Source organism: Triplophysa dalaica, chromosome 15, assembly GCF_015846415.1.
Source record: "Triplophysa dalaica isolate WHDGS20190420 chromosome 15, ASM1584641v1, whole genome shotgun sequence".
Classification (NCBI taxonomy): Eukaryota; Metazoa; Chordata; class Actinopteri; order Cypriniformes; family Nemacheilidae; genus Triplophysa; species Triplophysa dalaica.
In genome coordinates this window covers 21432007-21453480 of record NC_079556.1, presented here as the reverse complement: position 1 = coordinate 21453480, position 21474 = coordinate 21432007, and the positions used below count along the sequence as shown (strand labels likewise).

At 35.3% G+C, this 21474-nt stretch overlaps 2 protein-coding genes across 2 annotated transcripts; both read left to right on the top strand.

Moving 5' to 3' along the window:
• Positions 1-5316: 5316 nt before the first annotated feature.
• On the top strand, positions 5317-10263 carry LOC130437164 (adhesion G-protein coupled receptor G5-like). The gene is made up of 13 exons (XM_056768367.1): positions 5317-5446; positions 6607-6672; positions 6755-6841; positions 6970-7125; positions 7301-7423; positions 8235-8340; positions 8412-8571; positions 8643-8783; positions 8971-9084; positions 9183-9222; positions 9294-9391; positions 9592-9692; positions 9780-10263. Exons 1-13 carry the CDS (start codon positions 5371-5373, stop codon positions 9847-9849), a joined length of 1338 nt encoding a protein of 445 aa, XP_056624345.1. The 5' UTR covers positions 5317-5370; the 3' UTR covers positions 9850-10263.
• A 4925-nt stretch (positions 10264-15188) lies between these two features.
• LOC130437151 (adhesion G-protein coupled receptor G2-like) lies at positions 15189-20746 on the top strand. Its single transcript, XM_056768341.1, has 13 exons — positions 15189-15322; positions 15633-15755; positions 16520-16889; positions 16962-17130; positions 17205-17344; positions 18417-18530; positions 18610-18646; positions 18726-18823; positions 18975-19096; positions 19415-19680; positions 19768-19858; positions 19937-20220; positions 20315-20746. The coding sequence occupies exons 5-13, from the start codon at positions 17234-17236 to the stop codon at positions 20428-20430; spliced, it is 1239 nt and encodes a 412-aa protein (XP_056624319.1). The 5' UTR covers positions 15189-15322; positions 15633-15755; positions 16520-16889; positions 16962-17130; positions 17205-17233; the 3' UTR covers positions 20431-20746.
• Positions 20747-21474: the final 728 nt, after the last annotated feature.

The following is a 21474-nucleotide window of genomic DNA, read 5'->3' as shown; positions in this document are numbered from 1 at the left end:
TATAAAGTTTTATGAATTAATAAACATGTCCTGATATTAATATCACTTTATGTGTATGTTTTTATAATACAAATTAATTCCACAGTACACAGAAATATTTAAATAAACATAAACTTTTATTCTGGATGCGATTAATCGTGATTAATTGTTTGACAGCAATATTTTTTTTCATTAAAGTAAGGTCTTTTAGAAGCTTTTGAAATACATATATGTTTCTCAGGCAAATAAATATATATATATATTTTTAAATTTTGCTATTACTCTTACATGTGAACTTTATGTTAACTTTTTACCGTATAAAATAAATAAGGGAAGGACTAAATTCAAAAGAAACCTTAACTTTCAAAATTCCTCTTCTTTTTACCAAACTTTTCAGCATTTTCCAGATTCTGCAAGGGGGATGAACTTCACCTGCATTTATGAAGTAATCCATTGTGTTTTAGATGAGATCAGTGTTACCTTAAATTATTCCAAATTAAATGGGACGAAAATGATTTAATAAAAATAATATTAAGTCCAACATCCAATAAAATGAAGTGCAATATGTCGTATATGCATAGATGTCCTCTGCTAGCAGAAATGACACAATCCAGTGTTTGTTTAGGACCTAAAGTCATTTAACTGTGTCGTTTTTATCTTTCCAAATTCTTTGAATATAGAAATACAATTCTCAGCCAATCTGGTTCAGTCTTTCTGTCATTATTTAAACTTTTTGAGTTTATATAACTTGACTTAACCTGATGACAGAAGGTTACACGCTTTTTCAGGTGATATGAGGTCAAAGTAACAGACCATATACACAATTTAGACTTTCAAACAAAAGCTTTTCTTCTGTGTTTAATAAACATTTGTGTGGTTTTTAATGATAGTTATTGATCTTCTGCGTGACATTCCTGAACTTTTGTGATGTAGAACGGCTGTAATCTCCAGCCACAGCAGGACACTTCACACCCGGGTGTCACCATGAGGGATAAGCAGACTCTGACCCTCCATCAAACAAGCCTGTCCGTACAGTGGTATCAACAGACATTTGCCGTCCACGGAACCTGACTGACCTGGTTTAGATGTCTTTTATCCCATCACTTGTGAATCCACAGAAGGAGCTCTGGAGAACACACACACCTCAGACTGGATGATGTCATCGTTTGCAACAATGACTGCATGTCTGAGCGGAGAGTGAACGTTTACCCCCTAAAAATCTAAATTGGGAGAATACCACAGACATCTATTGTTTACTCACCACCTACAAATAATAACTTTTAATGAGTCTGAGACTATACTCATATGTAGCCTACCCCCCACAAAATAAACATTTATATATTCGTGCATGAACATAAATCCCTTCCTTCATATTATGATGGTCAGAATAACACATTTAAACAACACAATTATTGTTCCCATAAGAATTCATGATAACAATATGCAATGATTTGAAAAAGAAAAACAATGATGCTCAGGTCAAATCTGAGTGTTATTTCCTTTTTATTTAGTTTTTCTTCAGTTTTTTGGCATGTGAATCGTAACAGGAGTGTGGGGAGACAAAAAGACAGTTTGTATAGAGTGGTTCTTAAGATAAAATGTTGAACAGGTCAGTACCACCACATAATATATTGAAGACACTAAATTATCAAATCAAAAAATGACCGAAAAATTATTGGAAAAACGTTAACTAATGGCTGGAATACACTTCAAGACTTCAAGACTTAAAATCTATACAGGTTTTTATTAAAGTATGGGCATCATACACTTGCAGACATTTTGAATGTTTCAGATAGAAACACACTAACTGATTAAATCTGCAGACTGGCACAGACTTTCTGCAACAGGTCCAGACTGAAAAAGTCTTGTGTTGTGTTTTGGCCTTAAAGAAAAAATTTAAATGTTGCCTCTAAAATCAACTGAAATAGGTTTAAACATCTAACATTATAATAATAAGCAAAAACTAAAATACGACTGACATAAAAATGTATTATTATTTAATTTTATAATTAATAAAAAATACACAGATAAATTATAAAAAAAACAAAAGTATATACCAAAAATTGCTATAACTTTAACTGAAATATACACTGAAACTTAAAATAAAAGCTAATATAAAATACTGATAAAACTAAATAAAACTAATATCAAAACTATAATAACCCAGGTTATTGCCAATACCACTATCTCATTTAGTCTCCTGGGCAATGGCATTTAAAATGGTTAACAACTTTTCAGTATTTCTTAAATAAAAGTTTCAAACACAAGTCTGCAAAATGAAAAGTTAGACACATAGTCGGCCATTTTTAAAATGTGTTATCGATAATAAAATTTAGACCGATAAATCATAGCCAAAAAAAAATCATGATTCAGGTTCATGATGCTCAAGATTAAAACCATTACATTACTCTCTCATGATCATTTAGTTACTGCTATTAGAAAAACATTATTAATGTATGTGTACAGTATTTTTGAATGCGTGAATTAGAAACAAAAGCAAATTGTTTAAAGCCGACTGCTGTCTGAAGGCTTTCTGTCTTGAGACCTGTTAGACATTTGGCTATGGAGAACACCTTTCTGGGTCGCTCTTGAAGAACATCATTTATTTGTTAATTAAATAAAAATTATACCGGAAAAAGTCAAAGAATCTTTAATTAGTGTAAGGAAGGCTGTGAAATAAAAATAATATTTTAATTTTTAGATACTGTGTATTGGCAAATGTATCGATTATCGGGTTCCAAAGTTGAAGAATTATTGTTTCTCAGCCAAAAATGACATATCAGTGCATCCCTCCCAACAATCTAATTTGATAAAACATTAGAGCAGCACGGGCTTGTCACTTTCTGATTGATTGATTGTTTGTTTGTTTGGCAGTAGGCTGATGTCCAGTGTAAGGTGCCACCCTGTGACCTCGTAAAAGAAAACCCATCAAATATTAATGTGGGAAACATGAGCGCTCGCTTTGTTTCGCTCATTTAAAAGCTCCCGGGGTCATGAATTATGTTGACTCGTTTTCTTTGCTTCTTATGCACGCTCACGCTCGGTCATCAGAAGAGAAATGTTCAGGTTTATGCCAGAGATGGGAAATATTTCTGACTGAACCGTTTTTATCATCTGCTGTAGAGCAATCGATGGCATGGCCATCCATCCATCAGAACCATTACGATCTGGTGTACTGACTTATCTTTACACACTGCATGTGTGATTTCATGTGTGTTTGGGGATCTTTCAAACATATGAATGTTATTTAATAACATGTTTCAAATGTCCTCCACACTGAATTAACACCACGATCATGGATATCAATCAAAGTGTGTCTTACAGAGGAGAAGAGGGTTTTGATGGATGGATGATAATAGACGTGGTGATGCGACTTCTGAAAACAATTTGACATTTGGAAATCTATCACATAAAAGGAGCAATCTGGAGGAATTCGAACACTCACACGCAATATAAAACCCACATTTGGTCCCACCAAGACCAAGATTTTATTAATGGTTTTTAGAATATACAGTACAACATTGTATAAAGCTGTTACCATGACAACAAAGTCATTTAAATCCGCAAAAATCTAAATTCTCACACTAAACCTGTCTCCTTCCTCGAAAAAAAGCTAGATGTTAACAACATGTAGCCAATTAGAGTTATTACTAACCATTATATTTCTCCCAAATGACTATCATTAAAATGTTAACCGTGTTACGTTTATTGACCAATAACTGCAGGCAAACAAGTGAATCAATGAAAAACAGACAGCTGCCCATTAAAAACACCAATGACATCACTGTCAGACAGCCCTCTATCGATCAGTGTCTCCAGTCAATAAAATGTCAATCAATATATTCTTTAATGTGAAGTTCAAAGCCTGTGATTTTTTTATTATAACTATAAAAAGCAGAGGCAGATTTTCTGTCCTCCTTGGGGTTGTCGAACATCATTGTCTTTTAAATCTATAAAGAGAAATGGTCCTCTTAACAACGTTCATTCTCAGTTGACATGTTGCAAATAAAGTCTGAGAGATTAATATTGACAGCATCTCTTTAATGTGCAATGACCATTTTTAACTGCAAGAGGGCGCTATTGGTTTCCATCAGCTCTTGCCATAAGGTCCTTGTGTGTACTTGTGTGTGTCTCTTGAGATTACAGGCTTTTCTCTTTTTCCTTAACGTTTTCTTAAACATGTTATTTTATTTTAAAAACGATCTACTGAGGTAACTCTTAGTTTAGCAGGAATTCACTTCAAAATGATCAATAAACTCTTGAAAGATGAAAATTTAAACTGAATACATACTTGCTTTGTTCCACAGCAAATCAGCAACTAATGCATATAGAGTCATTTAAGGTTGCAAGAGGTTGTCTGAGGCACAAGAGGTAAACAAAAATTCCACTGTGCCACAGAACGTCCTGATGTCATTTGCATACGTTTTTATAACATCAGTTCCCTGTAACTGTTGCACGTGGACATACATGTGAAATTTGCATATTATATTTGGGGTAACACTTTAAATTAAGATATCCTTTATGAAGCATTTATAAATGTGTTCATTAATGATTAATAAGTCATTTACAAATGCAATATAAAGCAGTTATAACCGCAACGGAATACCTGCCAAACAGTGAGCAGATATAAGAAAAACCACATACCACCCAACAGTGTCCAGTCTGACAGCCTAAAATGACATCAAGATAATAATGAATCTGCTTTAGAGTCAAATATATAACGAATAAATACATTTATGAAGCATTTATAACATCTGAGTTAAAAATGGCTCACTATTTGAAAGGTATTTCGTTAGAATCCCTCTTTTAGTTCATGCAGTTATAACGACTTCATAATGAATTTGTAAATGACTTATTAATATAATGTGTACCTTAATTTGACGTGTTACCATATTTGTTTATGAAAAACAAAAAACTGTTTAATAATCATTACATCATTGAATTGAACAGGCTACATAAAACATCAACAGAATATCGAAATAACTACAGAAATACTGTAAACTTAAACATCAACCCTTTTATATGAAGGTCGATGAGCAAATATAGATGTTTGAATATTTTTTAATCAATTAAAAGGATGTTGGTTGTAAGGTCAACTGCTATTTCCTCAAAAGGTTTATTATGTGATAAACCATTATTCTATTAAAATGTTTGTTACTGGACTTTAGCAAAGAATTAGATTTGCATCAACAGAGGAGTGCGTGTGACTGAAATGAAAGTAATTTGCATGTTTAAAAATGTAAATTAACTCTTTCATCGGCGAAAACTAAACACGTGATCTGCATTGATGTATTAACAGGTAAACTCATCCGTGTGTCTCTATGCATGATCATTGAATATAAACTTTACCATCAATGGTGGTTTACTACGGAGTTTATTGTTTCTAAAAGTATGCTGTCACGGAGAACGATGTCTTGGGAAAAAACGACTTTTCTCTGGCTCATCTTCTGTGCCACATGCCAGATAAGTATGTTGCTTTTTTGGTAACAAAAAAATAACGTTCTAAGAACGTTCTTTTCAGGTTTTATTTTTTGAAACCAGAAAATAACGTTCCCAGAACGTCGCAGACTGTTTTTTTTTAAATAAACCGAAAATAACCAGAAAATAAATTTCCCTGATGGTTATTTATTGGTTATTTTTGCAACCAGTAAATAACCATAAAATAACGTTCCCTGATGGTTCTTTTTTGGTTCTTTTTTAATGGTAAAAATACTCAAAACTGGTAAACGTCAGTGAAATGTGCAATACAGAAATTATAAGATCCCATTACCACATGTTATACTGACTGAATTAAATTAATAAATGTCCCCTTTAATGGCAGAAAACAATTAACTAGTTAAGCTAAATAAAAATACAATCATATATATCCATGTGTATTTCTTAAGTGTGGTTGTCTGTTACTGTATGTGTGTGCACGAGCACGTGCATTCTCTGCTCTGCCGCGCACTCCCGTCATTTAAAAATTAAAGGTCATTTCGTTTTACCTCACACACTTAGACATTAGTTTAGTGGTTTATTTATTTTATTTTTTCATTTAAAAACGTACAGATTTGAGAGTAAACTTATATTTTCGTGATTTTCGATATATTTGACAATTCTAAATAAACAGACCATGATTTCAGGACTGAAACTAAGGGTTTTGATTGTTATATCTAAAGACTGAGCCGCCCTATACATCTGTGGTGAGACAAGAATTGTGTTAGCATGAAGATATTTAAATGTTCAAATATTAAAATATTTGAAAAATATTTGAGCCTAATGTTCTGTTTCTGGTTAAGATTTTTTTGGTTATAGAACGTTAGTTTCATGGTCTCTATAACGTCAGGATAACATTCATCTAACGTTAGTTTTACCTCGTTCTTAACTAACTAACGGTCTATTAACGTAAAGAAGTAAAGAAAACTTTACTGGAGAATCAAAAACGAACCTTAGAGAATAATGTTCTGGTAACCAAAAACTAACGTTAGGGGAACGTTCTGGGAACCAACAATTGTTAGCTGGGTACATACTTTTTAGAGCTCAATTACATTTTCAATATTTCTTAAAAGACCATAAGCCTACATACTAGTATACATTTAATTCTCAGATAATTTTACAATCAAATAATTTTGTCTTTTTGTTGTGCAGCCTGCTTAAAAATAATGCTTGTGGGTCGTAACCTGAGTGTTTATTCAGGAGACACAGGCTGTCCAGGTAAATGTATAATACATCCACATTCATGTTCTATTTGATATTGAAATGATGAACCGACAAACTCAGTCATTTTTTCCTCTAGCTGTACAACTGACGTGCCGACCACACACCGATACACTGACAGATAACTTTTGCGTGATGAATGTGAACCAAGAAGCATCTTCACTGGGTACAGTCTATGTATTTGTTTGAGTATTTATATACACTTACATTTTCCATCAATGCATGAGAGCCAAGTCTTCAAATGTAATTTTAACATTTTACATTTGCTAAGGGAATTATGTTTCTGATGTTCAGGAAACTGCACAACAGAATCTGGCGACACATTTCATTTCGGCATAACAAACAACGGGAGTGAATATGAAGTAATGATGAATGAGACCGTGAGGGACGTCACACTGTTGTTCCTGCCAGATCAGCTGCTTCTGCCATCAAACGTTTATCAGAATTTCGGTCTGTGTCACAGTTACTTAAATATACACATACAGAACATGTGAAACACTGAAACACAGTTTCCTGCCGTTCGTTTTACTGTATCAGAATGAATTGACGTGTGGATGTGTGTCATTTCTGTGACTTTAACATAAACAGAATCACAAAAAAACATTTTTGTTTTTATGTTTAACAGGTTACTCGCGCCGATCTTTTATCTGCCTGCTTGATCTTGGAGGTATTTTGAATGTCAAATATTATCTTGTTGATCCTCAGGAGACCTGTTATGTGGCGCCCTACAACTCTTCTGCATGCGACGGTAAATATGTGTCTTAAAGTCCCAGTGAAATGAAAAACGAAAATACCAAATTTTTCATGGAATATTGCAGCATTTATAATATAATAACTAGCTATATTTATAACTATATTATAATAAATAGCTTATCAGTTAAAATCTGCATGAAGTGACTATACATCTTAAATGACGCATGTAAAACGGCCGAGCATCCGTTAAAATAAGGAAAGTAAACACGATGCCTCTTCAACCATTTCAAAATGCAAAGGTTGTTTTTATACATTAAATCAAATCGCAGATAACGACGAAAGCCACGCCCACAGTTTTTCTCATTCGAAATTCCATTTCACTCGGAAATGCGTCAAAATATTGAGTAAACACGATCGCAACATCCGGTTCACGGGGACCTTTAGATCTCTTTTTTAGACCACCAAATTGTCTCTCTTGTACTGTTATAAGTTCCTTTCCTGTCACCAGTTCTATCATCATTTACAAAAACAGATTCCATGAAAAATTTGCAAAAAACTACAATGACAAACTAGACATATTATATAGACTCATCAGCTGATAAATGTGACACTGGACCACTGGATACAAATATTTTTTTTCTAATATTGAGAATATGGCCTTCAAGTTGTCAATCAGCTACAGCGCTGTAGCAGGCTGTAGCTAAGGAGAAACAGGTTTGATTTAATACAATGTATTGTGTGCTATTGCTACAAACAAGCCACTCATGACTGGTTTTGAGGTCCAGGGTCACATATTTAATGTGAAGGACAGACAAAAGAAAGACACATAAAGGAAATAAAATCTCACGTGTTTCCATGAGCTACAGGAAAAAAAGAAAGCAAATACATACTGCAGGTCAGTGGTAGGCCTACTCAAGCAAGGTGTGTGACCTGCATCAAACCATCACCAATCATCATTTCCTCAGAAGCTTCGTAAGCGACCCGTCTTCAGTTGTTTTAATCACTAGTGCAGAACATCATATGATTTTAAAATCATGTTTCAGAGTGATGATGAAGAACCTCGAGAACATCGCAAACAAGATGGAACAAAAGAGAGAAGCTACTATAAAGATTGTCATGGGAGAAGTTAAGGGTCTCGTGTACAGACATGACAGGAACACAGAACACATCATCATATTCTCATCACATCAGGATGAGATGCATGTAGGTATTGAGAAACGTTTAAACACTCTTCATCTGTTGTGTAATCTCTCATTTATCTGGTTTATTAACAGGTTACCGATGCACAAAATATCGAGCAGATACACTATTCCTGGTATGTGAAAATCTCAGCAGAGGCATTCAAAAAATCCCGTCTGGAAAACAACGGAAGCGCATTTGTTGGAGTTCTTCAGTTCAAAAACATTGTCGCCAATGTAACCGCACACATTGATTTACATTTTTATAGGTCTACGGATTCTTGACATTTATTATACTATATTTACATTACATCAATTTTATTCATTTGGCCAACTTACAAGAAGTAGAGCATATAAACATTTTGTCAACACGCTACTTTACAAAGGTGGACATGTTCAAATTTGATCATTTTTACCGATTTAGGACAAAGATAAAAATCTCAATGTTCTGAATAATGAGGTTTATGGAATATCAATGGGTGCCAGTATCTCGAATCTTACTGACAAAATCGAGATATTCATCAGAGCGAGAAATCTGGTAATGAGATTATTTTATTTATTTTTTATTTTTTGAGAAACACGTGGTTATGGTGAAACTATGACAATGTGAAAATAAAACGTCATGTTTTTATACAGGATGGTAAGGAGGTCTATTGCAATTCCTGGAATGGCAAAGGTAAATACAGCTTAATCGCTCAATTCACTAGGTGCAAATATTTCTTATCAACTCATTTTGTTTTTGTTCAGGAAACCTGATGTGGACGACGTTCGGCTGTGAGACAGAATTTAACACGACCATCATCAAGTGCTCATGTTCACATCTGACGTTCTTCGCTGTGCTGACGGTAAGATGTTTACCACGTGATGAATGTATTGCTCGAAATGAGTTCTTTCAGAGCTCATTTAGGGTTTCATTAAGGAACAGATTTGTGGCTCAGATGATCTCTGGGCTCAGATCAGGTTTTTCAGAAAATTAATTTCATTCATCCTTTAAATATCATTCGACTCATCTCTGTTTAACCATCTCTATTCTATGATTTTTCAGACAGGGCCCAATTCAGTCACATCCACACTGAGTTTTTATATTGGCTTCGCTTTAATCGTGTTTCTTCTATTGGTCTTTCTGTTCACGTTTGTCCCGTTTCGGTACAGTGTCATTTACATTAATCAATGAAACAATGACGAAAATTTAATAAAAAATTCATGCAAATGACCACCTTTTTATTTCAATAGGAAAATCCGACGGAACCAGACAACGATGATTGCGATGGATTCTCAAGTCTGCAGGTCAAGTTGCAATTAAGTCACAAAAAGAATGAGACTCTCGACATGTCAGCAACATCTGACTCGAGACCTGTCTTGGACTTGAACAAAGAGACTGAAAAACATCAAACGTCATTTGTTTTTCATTGATTCATTACTGCTGTCGCTATTAAAATGACACCTGAAAATGAATGACCATTTTTGATTGCATCAATACATTAGCTCTATAATTAACTTATATTTTGCATAGGATTCATCCTAAATGTTTAAAATTTGAATCATTCTTTATACAGTCAGGCTTCGATAATCATTCATATATATGATTCATTGTATGTTCTTTGCTCGCGCTTTCATAAACGTTTAAATAACTGTTTTGTTTTTCATGCTACCTTCGAGAACCGATAATGTCTTGATTTACTAATACATAGAGCATCAATAAAATCATTAAAAAACACTTCTTGGATTGTACTGTCTACCGTTTAAAGAATATATATTTTCATGCATTAATTTGTGATTTGAGAATTAGAATGTACATTCTATAAACTGACATTAATAATAATCATGATAACAATATCAAGGGCAATAACCAATAATAATGATTTTTGATAAAATAATTAAATGTCAATAATGATAATAATGATAATAATTACCACCGTTTACAGTTCTGTTGCTGCTTTATTTCTGGGTAATTTAAAACTTATTTTCTTTATTTATATCATGCTATGCAGTACATTATTTTTAAAACAGTATGCACATTTTGTGTAATTATATATACATGCCATTTTGTTGTGGTTGATAATGTGTCGGTTATATGCCATTATACTGATTGGTTTACTTAATTAATTAAATGTATTTATTTGACATAAAAAAAAAAACGTTACACACCAAAATCACAACATCCGCACCACATGTGGCACTAACTGACATCACAACACGTTGTCTTCATGGGTGTTCCTCCCGTGATTCGAGATCCGCTCGAGTCTTGTCCTCCACCGGATCTGATCCATCACTTATGTGTGCTGTTGTGTTCTACATTTACTAACAAATCAGACAGACTCACTGTATCATTCACAACACAAACGAAACGAATCTTCGATCAGATTTTTCGTTATGCTTGTGCCGCGCCTGCGCGTGGCCATGTTTCACCTTTCTGTCACCATGCGTTCCAAACAGCATACTATCTGTTCTTGTAGTATTTGGAAGTAGGATGTTGAAACTAGTATTCCAAAGATTCCGGGATGGTCAACTACTTCCGGTAGAAATTCGAAGTGCAGAGTGATGCAGATGGCGCTTTCCAAACGGGTTATATTGCCCTCCGAAGGGCCCTTTGGAAAGGTGACGCACCATAAAACATCTCTCCAAATAAAGAGAAAATTAGATTATTTGAATTGCTCCTTTTGCCAAGTGAATTAGACACATTAGGAGATATAAACTCAGCAAAAAAAGAAACGTCCCTTTTTCAGGACTGTGTATTTCAATAATAATGTTGTATCCAAATAACTTTACAGATCTTCAATGTAAAGGGTTTAAACAATGTTTTCCATGCATGTTCAATTAACCATAATCAATTAATTAACATGCACAGGTGGAATGGATGTTAAGACCTTACAAGCTTACAGAAAGTAGGCATTTAAGGTCACAGTTCTAAAAACAATGACACTAAAGAGACTTGGGCCCAGGGTCCCTGCTCATCTGCGTAAACGTGCATTAGGCATGCTGCAGGGAGGCATGAGGACTGCTGATGTGGCTAGGGTAATAAATTGGCATGTCCGCACTGTGAGACGCCTAAGACAGCGCTACAGGGAGACAGGAAGGACAGCTGATCATCCTCGCAGTGGAAGACCACGTGTAACAACACCTGCACAGGATCGGTACATCCGAATATCACACCTTCGTGACAGGTACAGGATGGCCATAACAACTGCCCGAGTCACACCAGGAACACACAATCCCTCCATCAGTGCTCAGACTGTCCGCAATAGGCTGAGAGAGGCTGGACTGAGGGCTTGTAGGCCTGTTGTAAGGCAGGTCCTTACCAGACATCACCAGCAACAATACCACCTATGGGCACAAACCCACCTTCGCTGGACCAGACAATGGGTTGCAAAAAGTGCTCTTCACTGATGAGTCACGGTTTTGTCTCACCAGGGGTGATGGACGGATTCGTGTTTATCGTCGAAGGAATGAGCGTTACACCGAGGCCTGTACCCTGGAGCGGGACCGTCATGGTCTGGGGCGGTATATCACATCACCATCTGACTGAGCTTGTTGTCATTGCAGGCAATCTCAATGCCTTGCGGTACAGGGAAGACATCCTCCTCCCTCATGTGGTACCCTTTATGCATGCTCATCCGGACATGATCCTCCAGCAGGACAATGCCACCAGCCGTACTGCTCGTTCTGTGTGTGAGTTTCTGCATGACAGCAATGTCAGTGTTCTGCCATGGCCAGCGAAGAGCCCGGATCTCAATCCCATTGAGCACGTCTGGGACCTGTTGGATCGCAGGGTGAGGGCTAGGGCCATTCCCCCCAGAAATGTCCAGGAACTTGCAAGTGCCTTGGTGGAAGACTGGGGTAACATCTCACAGCAAGAACTGACACTCCATGAGGAGGAGATGCACTGCAGTACTTCAAGCAGCTGGTGGCCACATCAGATACTGACTGGTACTTTTGATTTTGAGCCTACCTTCATTCAGGGACACATTATTCTATTTCTGTTAGTGACATGTCTGTGAAACATTTTTAGTTTACGTCTTATGGTGTTGACTCTTTTAGTGTTCATACAAATATTTACACATATTAAGTTTACTGAAAGTAAAAACAGTTGAAAGTCAGAGGATGTTTCTTTTTTGGCTGAGTTTAGTTGTGTTGTGCCATCCCAGCCCATTCGCACCAATTGTGTATAAATAACACGTGCTGTGCATTATCGTGTAATACGGACGCCAAATTGCGATTTTGCATATTAAACAGCAATTTGTCTCGTAAACCCTGTCCCCTAACCCAAACCCTAAACCTAATGTTACCGTCCGTGCATATTATAACCTCTACCCTAACCCAAACCCTAAACCTAACATTATTATTTTAATTATTTCAGTGTTTCCTCTTCATGTACGTTTTAAAATGGCTGCTCTCCACCCAGGTACAAGCAAACATTGGCGTATGCATGCCAAATCGCAATTTGGCGTACGTATTTGACGATAATGCAACAGTGTGTTATTATACGCAATTGGGTGCAACCCCTCCAGAGTTCACACATCAAGAGCTTTACTCTTCAAAGGGAGTAGGGGATGATCACTTTGGAACGACAAAACTATAACGGCTAATATTACCCACAACTCAACGTGATAGTCGATAGGCGAAGTGGAACGCAGGGTATGGTTATAAGAGGTGTGCTGTGTGTGAGAGAAGATGAAGAGTTTGGTTCCATTAATGAGATAACTACGTTCTTAAATTAGTTCAAAAATCATATTTTTTATGCATTCCAATTCATATTAATCAAACTGAAGTTAGTTTGTTTTGATATAAACCATAATAACTGCTATACATCTAACTAACTAAAAAAATGTTATCGGAAGTGACTGCATTCAGTTTCGAATCATGGTAACATATGCATGTCCACACCCACTATTGAGGTCCGGGTCTCTGAATTCGTGTGTAATAATTATCGAGCGCAAGGGGAGCACCATGACCTCTCCTTCCGCAGGTTAAGAGTGCGACGTGAGTAGGTGAACATTTAAATTTGGCATCAGTTTTATAGAATAAATGCTAAACAACCGACAGCAGTGCAAAACGCTGTTTTGAAATATAATGTTATTACAATGGTTCACCTGAACCTATATCTTTCCAAAGCCACTTTTATGAAAAATAGAAGGTAGTGTGGTAATATTTGCATGTACACATTGTCTGTTTCCTTCCCTTTCCTCATCTTTGACATGAATTAAATGAAAGGTCAGCCATGGTTATATAGCTTTTGTACATCCAAATGATGAAATGAAATGCACAGATGTAGGTCAGGGTCCAAGAAAAGTTGCTAATGTATGTAATATTTGAATTCTGTTCTATTCAATAATTGCATTTTCATGATGGAAAATTTGAGATACGTTGCTGAACACGAATAACACAATGTGCAACATATAGTTTGAAAACCTGAGCTATAACAAGAGCTCCAAACATCAAAACTCGTTTTGCACATATAATTAAATAAATATATTTTTTAATAAACTGAATGAATCTAATGTTATGTCTTTTCTCTATTGGCAGATTTAGTTAAAAACAGGTTCTGCTGTATGGTACTATACATATTGTAAATGAATGTAAATCTTGTCTGTTATTCACATATGATGATTTATAAAAAGTACTGGGCATCTTTAAGTTATTTCTGGGCTTTAACACAGAATTATATTTGCATCAAATTCAATAGAGGTGTGTGTGTTTCCGACACATGTGATTAATTTGCATGAGTAAAGATGTAAATGTATTGACTCTTTTAGCAGTGATATAATCTTGTAGATTGTTGTATGAACAGGTAAAATCATATGTGTGTCCCTGTGGATCATTATTTCATTTAAACTTCATCAGAATGATCATTAATTTTTGTTTATAACAGAGTTTTGTGTGTCTCACAGGCCACTGTCACCGAGGACGATGTCTTGGCAAAAACACTCTTTTCTCTGGATCATCTTCTGTGCAACATGCCAGATAAGTATGTTGCTTTCATTACATCAAAAATAAAAGTGCTGACATGGTTGCAAAAATACTTTTAAGACATCTATTACAATTATGACTTTGTGACATTTTGACGCATACGTTTCAGAAGTATTTTATGCTGTATGTATCATTTTGTCTTTTTGTTGTGCAGCCTGCTCAAAAATAATGATTGTGGGTCATAACATGACTGCTTATTCAGGCTGTCCAGGTAGATCTTTAATAAACACTTATATGTCATATATTTGCCTGTATAAATATGCATATATTTATGCACAGTAAATTTTTGTGGAGAGTTGCAGTTGAAGAGTTTGGTTCCAAAATGAGAACTAAATTTTTGAACCATTTCAAAAATCATATTTTTATTATGTTATTTATACCCTTTTAGTTTATTTGATTTCTGAATGTACCTTAATTAGTTATTTTTTTCTTTATGCGCTAAAAGTGACATGCCAAAAAAGCAATGACACACTGGGGAATTTTTGTTTAATGAATGTCAAACAAAACACATCTTCTACAGGTAAAGTCTATGTACTAAATACGTTTCTATTCAGTATACGGTTACATTTCTTATATTTCGGTAACAAATTCTTTTAAGACAATTCCCTTAGCAAATGTAAATGTAACATTATCTTTCTGCTTTTCAGGACATTGCCAAACTGAATCCGGCCAAACTTTTTATTTCAATATAACAAACAATGGGAGTGAATATAAAGTAATGCTAAACGAGGGAGTGACAAACATTAGGGTGTTGTTCCTGCCAGATAAACCAATATATCTCCCATTAGACGTCTGTCTGAATTCAACAGGTGTGTGTCACAGTTACTTTTATACACACAGACGAGAAAGATTGTAACGTTTGAAGAGACAGTTTATTACTTTTCAACTGAACTTCAGAAACAGAGAAGCAGTTTGATACATAACAAGACCCAACAGAACAAATGTAAATCTAGAACACTGACACCATGTGCACCAGGAAAAACAAATTAAACCTCTGTCTCCAGCAGTCTGATGTGTAGAGCGCCACCAGCTGGTGGAGAGTGTTACTGCATCATTAACAAACAGATTTAAAGGCGAAGTGTGTCAATTCTGTGCCTCTAATCATAGTTTTTTCTACAGACTCAACAAACACATCTCACATCTGCCGGTGTAAGCTTAAAGGTATTTTAAATGTCAATAAATCTTCTGTCAATCCTAAACAGACTTGTGAAGGGGTGGCCTACAATGCTTCTGCCTGCTTCGGTAAGTCTGAAGATATCTAAGGAGCGTTTTACAACATACTTTTATGAAAGAGACTTTCTACCTAAATATTTATTTATTTATTTCTGGTACTTAAAACACACACCAGCTATTAGATGTGTAGTCTTTGGGTACATTATGTCTTCATTTGTGTCACAAAAACGATCATATAGACACTACAGTAGATGTTTATACAAGTAACGGGAACATAAAGATGAATTATTGTTTTCACCAACACGGTTCTCCACTATAGAGTGCAGCACTGATGTCATCTTTTGTGGGCCAACCCAGAAGTTAGCATCCTTAAAAAAAGCTTTTGGATTTTAGCTCTGTGGTCACCAAAAGTCAATCAGGATAGTCTTAAAAATGGAACACAACAGTTCGCATGCACGCATTTTTTGTTATGAAATACATCTCGATATAATCAAGCAAACTACAGATGAATCTCAATCTGCATTGTTTTTGAGAAAAGCCATAACTCTTTACAAAAGCTGTAAATGCTGTATAATGTCGTATTATTTATAAGGATCCTCGTTACAGCCAATACTATGGCAAGCACACCTTATTACCGGCATTTAAACCAAAGTTTTTGGGTTTTGGACTACAAAACTATGACTGAGACACAGTGTAGATTATTGATTATTTAAACTATACCAACCTGATTTGAACAAATTTGTTGGTGTATGGGTGTAGATTTTAGCAGTTGTGTGGGGCATCCCTGCAAGACAGAGAGGGAATAAAACCTTGTCTCTTTCCATTTGATAAAGGGAAAGAAGGAAGCACATACATTTTGCATGTAAATGGAGGACAAACAACATGTGTGACCTGCATCAAACCATCTACGACCCCATCACCCTCTACAACCATGACTCTATCCACAGACACGACTGCTTTTACAAACACGTCTCCATCCGAAGACACGACTGCTTTTACAAACACGTCTCCATCCGAAGACACGACTGCTTTTACAAACACGACTCTATCCACAGACACGACTGCTTTTACAAACACGTCTCCATCCGAAGACACGACTGCTTTTACAAACACGACTCTATCCACATACACGACTTCTTTTATAGACACGACTCCATCCACAACCACCAATTCATCTAATACCCTAAGTTCCCCAGAAGCCTCGTAAGTGATCCTGTCATCAGTTGTTTAAATCTCTACTGCTGAACATCACATGATTTTAAAATAATATTGCAGAAAGATGATGGACAACCTCAAGAACATTGCAAATGAGATGGAAAAAAACAATCAAACCACTAAACCCGTTACGATGGATGGCGTTAAAGGGGTTCTCTACATACAGGACAGGAGCACAGAACCCAGAGACGTCATCATGTTCTCCTCATCAGATCAGAATGAGATAAATGTAGGAATTGAGAAACATTCAAATACACTTCCTCTGATGTGTGATCTTTCATTGATCTCGTCGTTTATTTACAGGTTACTGAGGCTCCAAACATCGACCGAAAATGATTTCTTGGTATGTTAAAATTTCAGACGAGGCATTCAACAAATCCCGTCTGGAAAACAACGGAAGCGCATTTGTTGGAGTTCTTCAGTTCAAAAACATGGACGTCAATGTAATCGAACACGTTTAATTTTTCAGTTTAATGCAATCAGCTTTCTGCCTCTGTCTGAATTTTTTTTTTGATAAATTTAGCCTCTATTACATTAGAAGTTAGGGTCTTTCTCAAGCACCACAACAGATGAAAATCTCCATCTGTTTCTACGTATACCTGGAAAAGAAATAATCTAGAAATGATGTGATCTTTATCTCTTTATCTCAAACTCTAACACAATTTGTTTAAATTCACTAGATTAGAACTAGTGTTTCAGATGGATTTATAATGAATTTCAAATGAACCTAAACCATTTCATTAGATAATCCCTAAATAATGGTATTTTGTTAAAACAGCGCTTGCCAATTTATTTATAAATTCCTTGTAGATTATACGCTTGATTAATGCATGAATCTTTCATTCTGATTTATAAAATAATAGATCCGCTGTACTTTCTTTAGATAGTGTTCAGCAGTGTTGGTGTACCTAGTTATTAAGTAATTCGTTACTGCAATTTAATTACTTTTCCCTTGAAAAAGTAAAGTAAGGGATTACTCTTGTATTTTTCTGTAATTTAATGACAGTTACTTTTGAAGTAATTAAATTGAATACTTTGTGTGATATATGTGTGTGCAATAGTGGGATTGACATCAAAATTCTAAATCTAACTTTAAAATCCAAGCTTTAATGTATAATTCTCACAATTGTAATACTTTGGTCAGTTAATAATACTACTTATTGTAGTTTTATATTATTTACTTGAATGAATTAAAAGAGCCGTTTCATGTCTATCCTTGAATCACTGAACTGATCAAGGTTGATGTAGGATATAGAAAGTCATTAGTTATTAGTAGTTAAATACTTTTTGGAGAGAGTCATTTGTACAGTAATCAAATGACACTATTGAATATGTAACTAGTAACGTGTAATTAATTACTTTTTCAGAGTATCTTGCCCAACACTGGTGTTCAGGTTTAAACATGTCCGCCTCTGTGGTGCTTAGGCCTGTAAATGTTGCTTTTAGGAATTTGTTTTTGTTTTTTTAACCTTTTTGAATGCAATCATTTACTCCATTGCATGATTTCTGATTTAGGACAGTAATAAGAGTCACATTGTTTTAAACAAAGAGGTGTATGGAATATCGATGGGAGCCCACATCTCAAATCTTTCAAAAAATATTGAGATCATCATCAGGACAGAAAACCTGGTAATCTTTTCTTGACTTACATATTGTTATGATGAACTAACCATCGTGACCAAATGAAAACAAAACTCTTCTTGTACAGACTGGCGAAGTGTCTTGCAATTCTTGGGATGGCAGAGGTAAACACAGTTACAGACACTTGTGTTCGCGATTCGCATCGAATAGTTCTTGTCATTGTTTTTCTTTGTTTTTGTTCAGGAAACCTGACGTGGACGACATCCGGCTGTGAAACGCAAAGAAATGACTCCATCATCATGTGCTCATGTTCACATCTGACGTTCTTCGCTGTGCTGATGGTAAAATGTTTTACTTAAAGTTTGCTTCTTTCTCTTAATGTTACATTAAAGTATCAGTTTTGTCTCACACGTTTCTCTTTCAATTCAAATTCAAAGCGTTTATTAAATATACTGATCTATGTGTAACCATCTCTGTTCTTACATCTTTCAGTCGATTCCCAATGCAAACATCACGTCACCACATGTGGACACATTGACTTATATCTCTTATATTGGTTGTGGTTTATCCATGTTTTTTCTGGGCATCGCTCTGTTCATGCATTTCTTGTTACGGTAAAGTATCACCTACTGTAATCACACATACAAACACATCAGTGATGTTTGTAAATTAAACAATATTACCAATGACATCGACACATTATAGAGCAGATATTCATGGACAGAAAAATGAACATTAAATGCAATTTAGTTTAGATTAGATTTACATTTTACAATGTTGTGGGCTCTTCATTCTTCAAATATAACAATCACAAACTTACGTTCTGTTCAATTGACTTCAAATCCTTCAGAAAAACGTTACAAACATTTTGGCTGCGAATTCTATGCCTGAAGAAAATATAAATGTTTGTATTATACATTCTTGTTTTACAGGAAAAACAAATCGAGCCAGTCCACGAAGATCCTGATCAATATGTTTGTGGCTTTATTTATACTGAATTTATCGTTTTTGTCCAACGAGAGCATCGCCGACACACAATCCAGCTCAGCATGTACTGTCATAGCGTTGATCATGCATTACTCTATGCTGTCAACATTCACCTGGTTCTTCCTTCAAGCTCTTCATATGTATTTCTGGCTCATCCGAAAAAATATCACCATCAAAAACTACATGAAGAAGATGATTGTGTCAGGATGGGGTGAGTTCAATCAAATCTTCCTTTTTGATTCTGTTACGAGGATGTGAAGACTCACAGACAGTTGAACTGGTCTCGATCTGTTTTCAGTTTGTTCGTGTCCAGTAGTTGTGATTATTGCTGCTCTTGGAGAATACAAGTCAGTGATCATTAGATCCTCTGCTGAAAAAACAACACGAATGTAAGCTCAGCGTCACGTGTCACAGGACTGTAAATAATGACACTTTCATCTTCACAGTATTTGACTTTCTCGTCTCAGGTGCTGGATCAAAAATCACTACATTCACTACATAGTGAACATCGGCTACTATTCCTTGGTCTTCAGTTTCACAGCAGGAGTCTTCGTCATGATCATCACCAAACTTATTCAAGCAAGAAACATGCGTGTGGGTGATGTCAAGAAAGCAACATTGAAGACACGTCTGATGATGATCTTGAGTCTGTTTGTTCTCCTGGGCTTGACGTGGGCCGTGGCTTTCTTCAGTTATGGAGACATGATCATCCCGTCCTACTATATCTTCTGTGTGCTGAACTCTTTTCAGGGTGAGAAATACTCCTGCACTACATGTGTCATAAATATATCACCTGTGTCTTAGGATGAAGGATTTGTCTCTAATGTTTGTTTGTTGTTTTTCAGGGTTTTTTCTCTTTCTGTATTATTATCACATTCATAATGATGCCGATGGCAGTTTCTCTGATGATCTGGACAGATCCTCTTCCACCACTACAACAGAAGAGAACATCTATACTTAGAAATGAATTGTATGCTTTATTGGGCATGTTATTCTTTAGGATATTAAGATGAGATAAGATGCTGAGTTTCCTCTCATAGTGCAGTGGTGACTCCTGCCACATACATTTTCAATAATTTCAGATGTTGTATGTAGATACATTTCACTTAAATTGAAAGTTATTGGTTGAAATTGATTTCCTGATCTGCATTTAAACTAAATTTAGATATGTTTTGTGATAGTGCTTACTCTATTTTTGCCTGATGAAGAATTGCTGCCTTTTTGCATTTCTGTCTGAGGAATGTGCTGTAACATTGATACAAATGATGACTGATACAGAGTTATAGATGGAGATCATTATTTTTACATTTATTTTTCATTGCATTGTCAGCAAATGATTTTTAAAGCTTTCGAAACGTCAAATGTTTTTATAAAAATAAATAATGCAAATTACATTATTATTATACATAAATAAAAAAAATGCTATGTATTGACAGTGACAGTACTGTAAAAAACTTCAGCTCAATTTATTTATTTGACCTGATGTTGCTGTACCTATAACTGTGATTAATAAACACATGAAAATAATGACTGAACAAATGCTGTTGATGCTTCACACAGCTTCTTATTTCTCAAATCCATGATATCAGATTTCCTAGTATTGATGTCATCTATTTGTTAAACTCCAAAATGAAAAAGAAGAATAATTAGATGACATTAGCTGGGAAGGGTGGTGGTTTTCTCTTAATCTGTGAGTGTGTGGAGATACAATTCTTATTCAATTCTAATTGATTTTTATAGGACCTTTCAGAGTTTTTTTTACAGTAAACATATAATAGAAACGTTAAAATAAAAACTGTAGATTAAGAAATGTATAATACGAGTAAGAATACATATTTTTGTAGTTTTATCAGACGATGTGCTATGGCAGTACTAATTGAACTGTTACTGTATAGTCATAGCACTATTAAAGTGACAGTTCACCCAAAAACGTGATCATTATGTCATCATTTACTCAACCTCTCATTTACTCACCCTCTTGTTATTTCAAACCTTTATGATTTTT

Bases quoted from the DNA above. Each gene is read 5' to 3' on its own strand.
- LOC130437164 (XM_056768367.1), top strand. From the start codon at position 5,371: ATGCTGTCACGGAGAACGATGTCTTGGGAAAAAACGACTTTTCTCTGG. The intron at 6,673-6,754 runs GTAAATGTATAA...TTTTTCCTCTAG, and splicing joins AGGAGACACAGGCTGTCCAG to CTGTACAACTGACGTGCCGA. The intron at 9,392-9,591 runs GTAAGATGTTTA...ATGATTTTTCAG, and splicing joins CGTTCTTCGCTGTGCTGACG to ACAGGGCCCAATTCAGTCAC.
- LOC130437151 (XM_056768341.1), top strand. From the start codon at position 17,234: ATGATTTCTTGGTATGTTAAAATTTCAGACGAGGCATTCAACAAATCC. The intron at 19,097-19,414 runs GTAAAGTATCAC...CTTGTTTTACAG, and splicing joins TTCATGCATTTCTTGTTACG to GAAAAACAAATCGAGCCAGT. The intron at 19,859-19,936 runs GTAAGCTCAGCG...TTCTCGTCTCAG, and splicing joins GCTGAAAAAACAACACGAAT to GTGCTGGATCAAAAATCACT.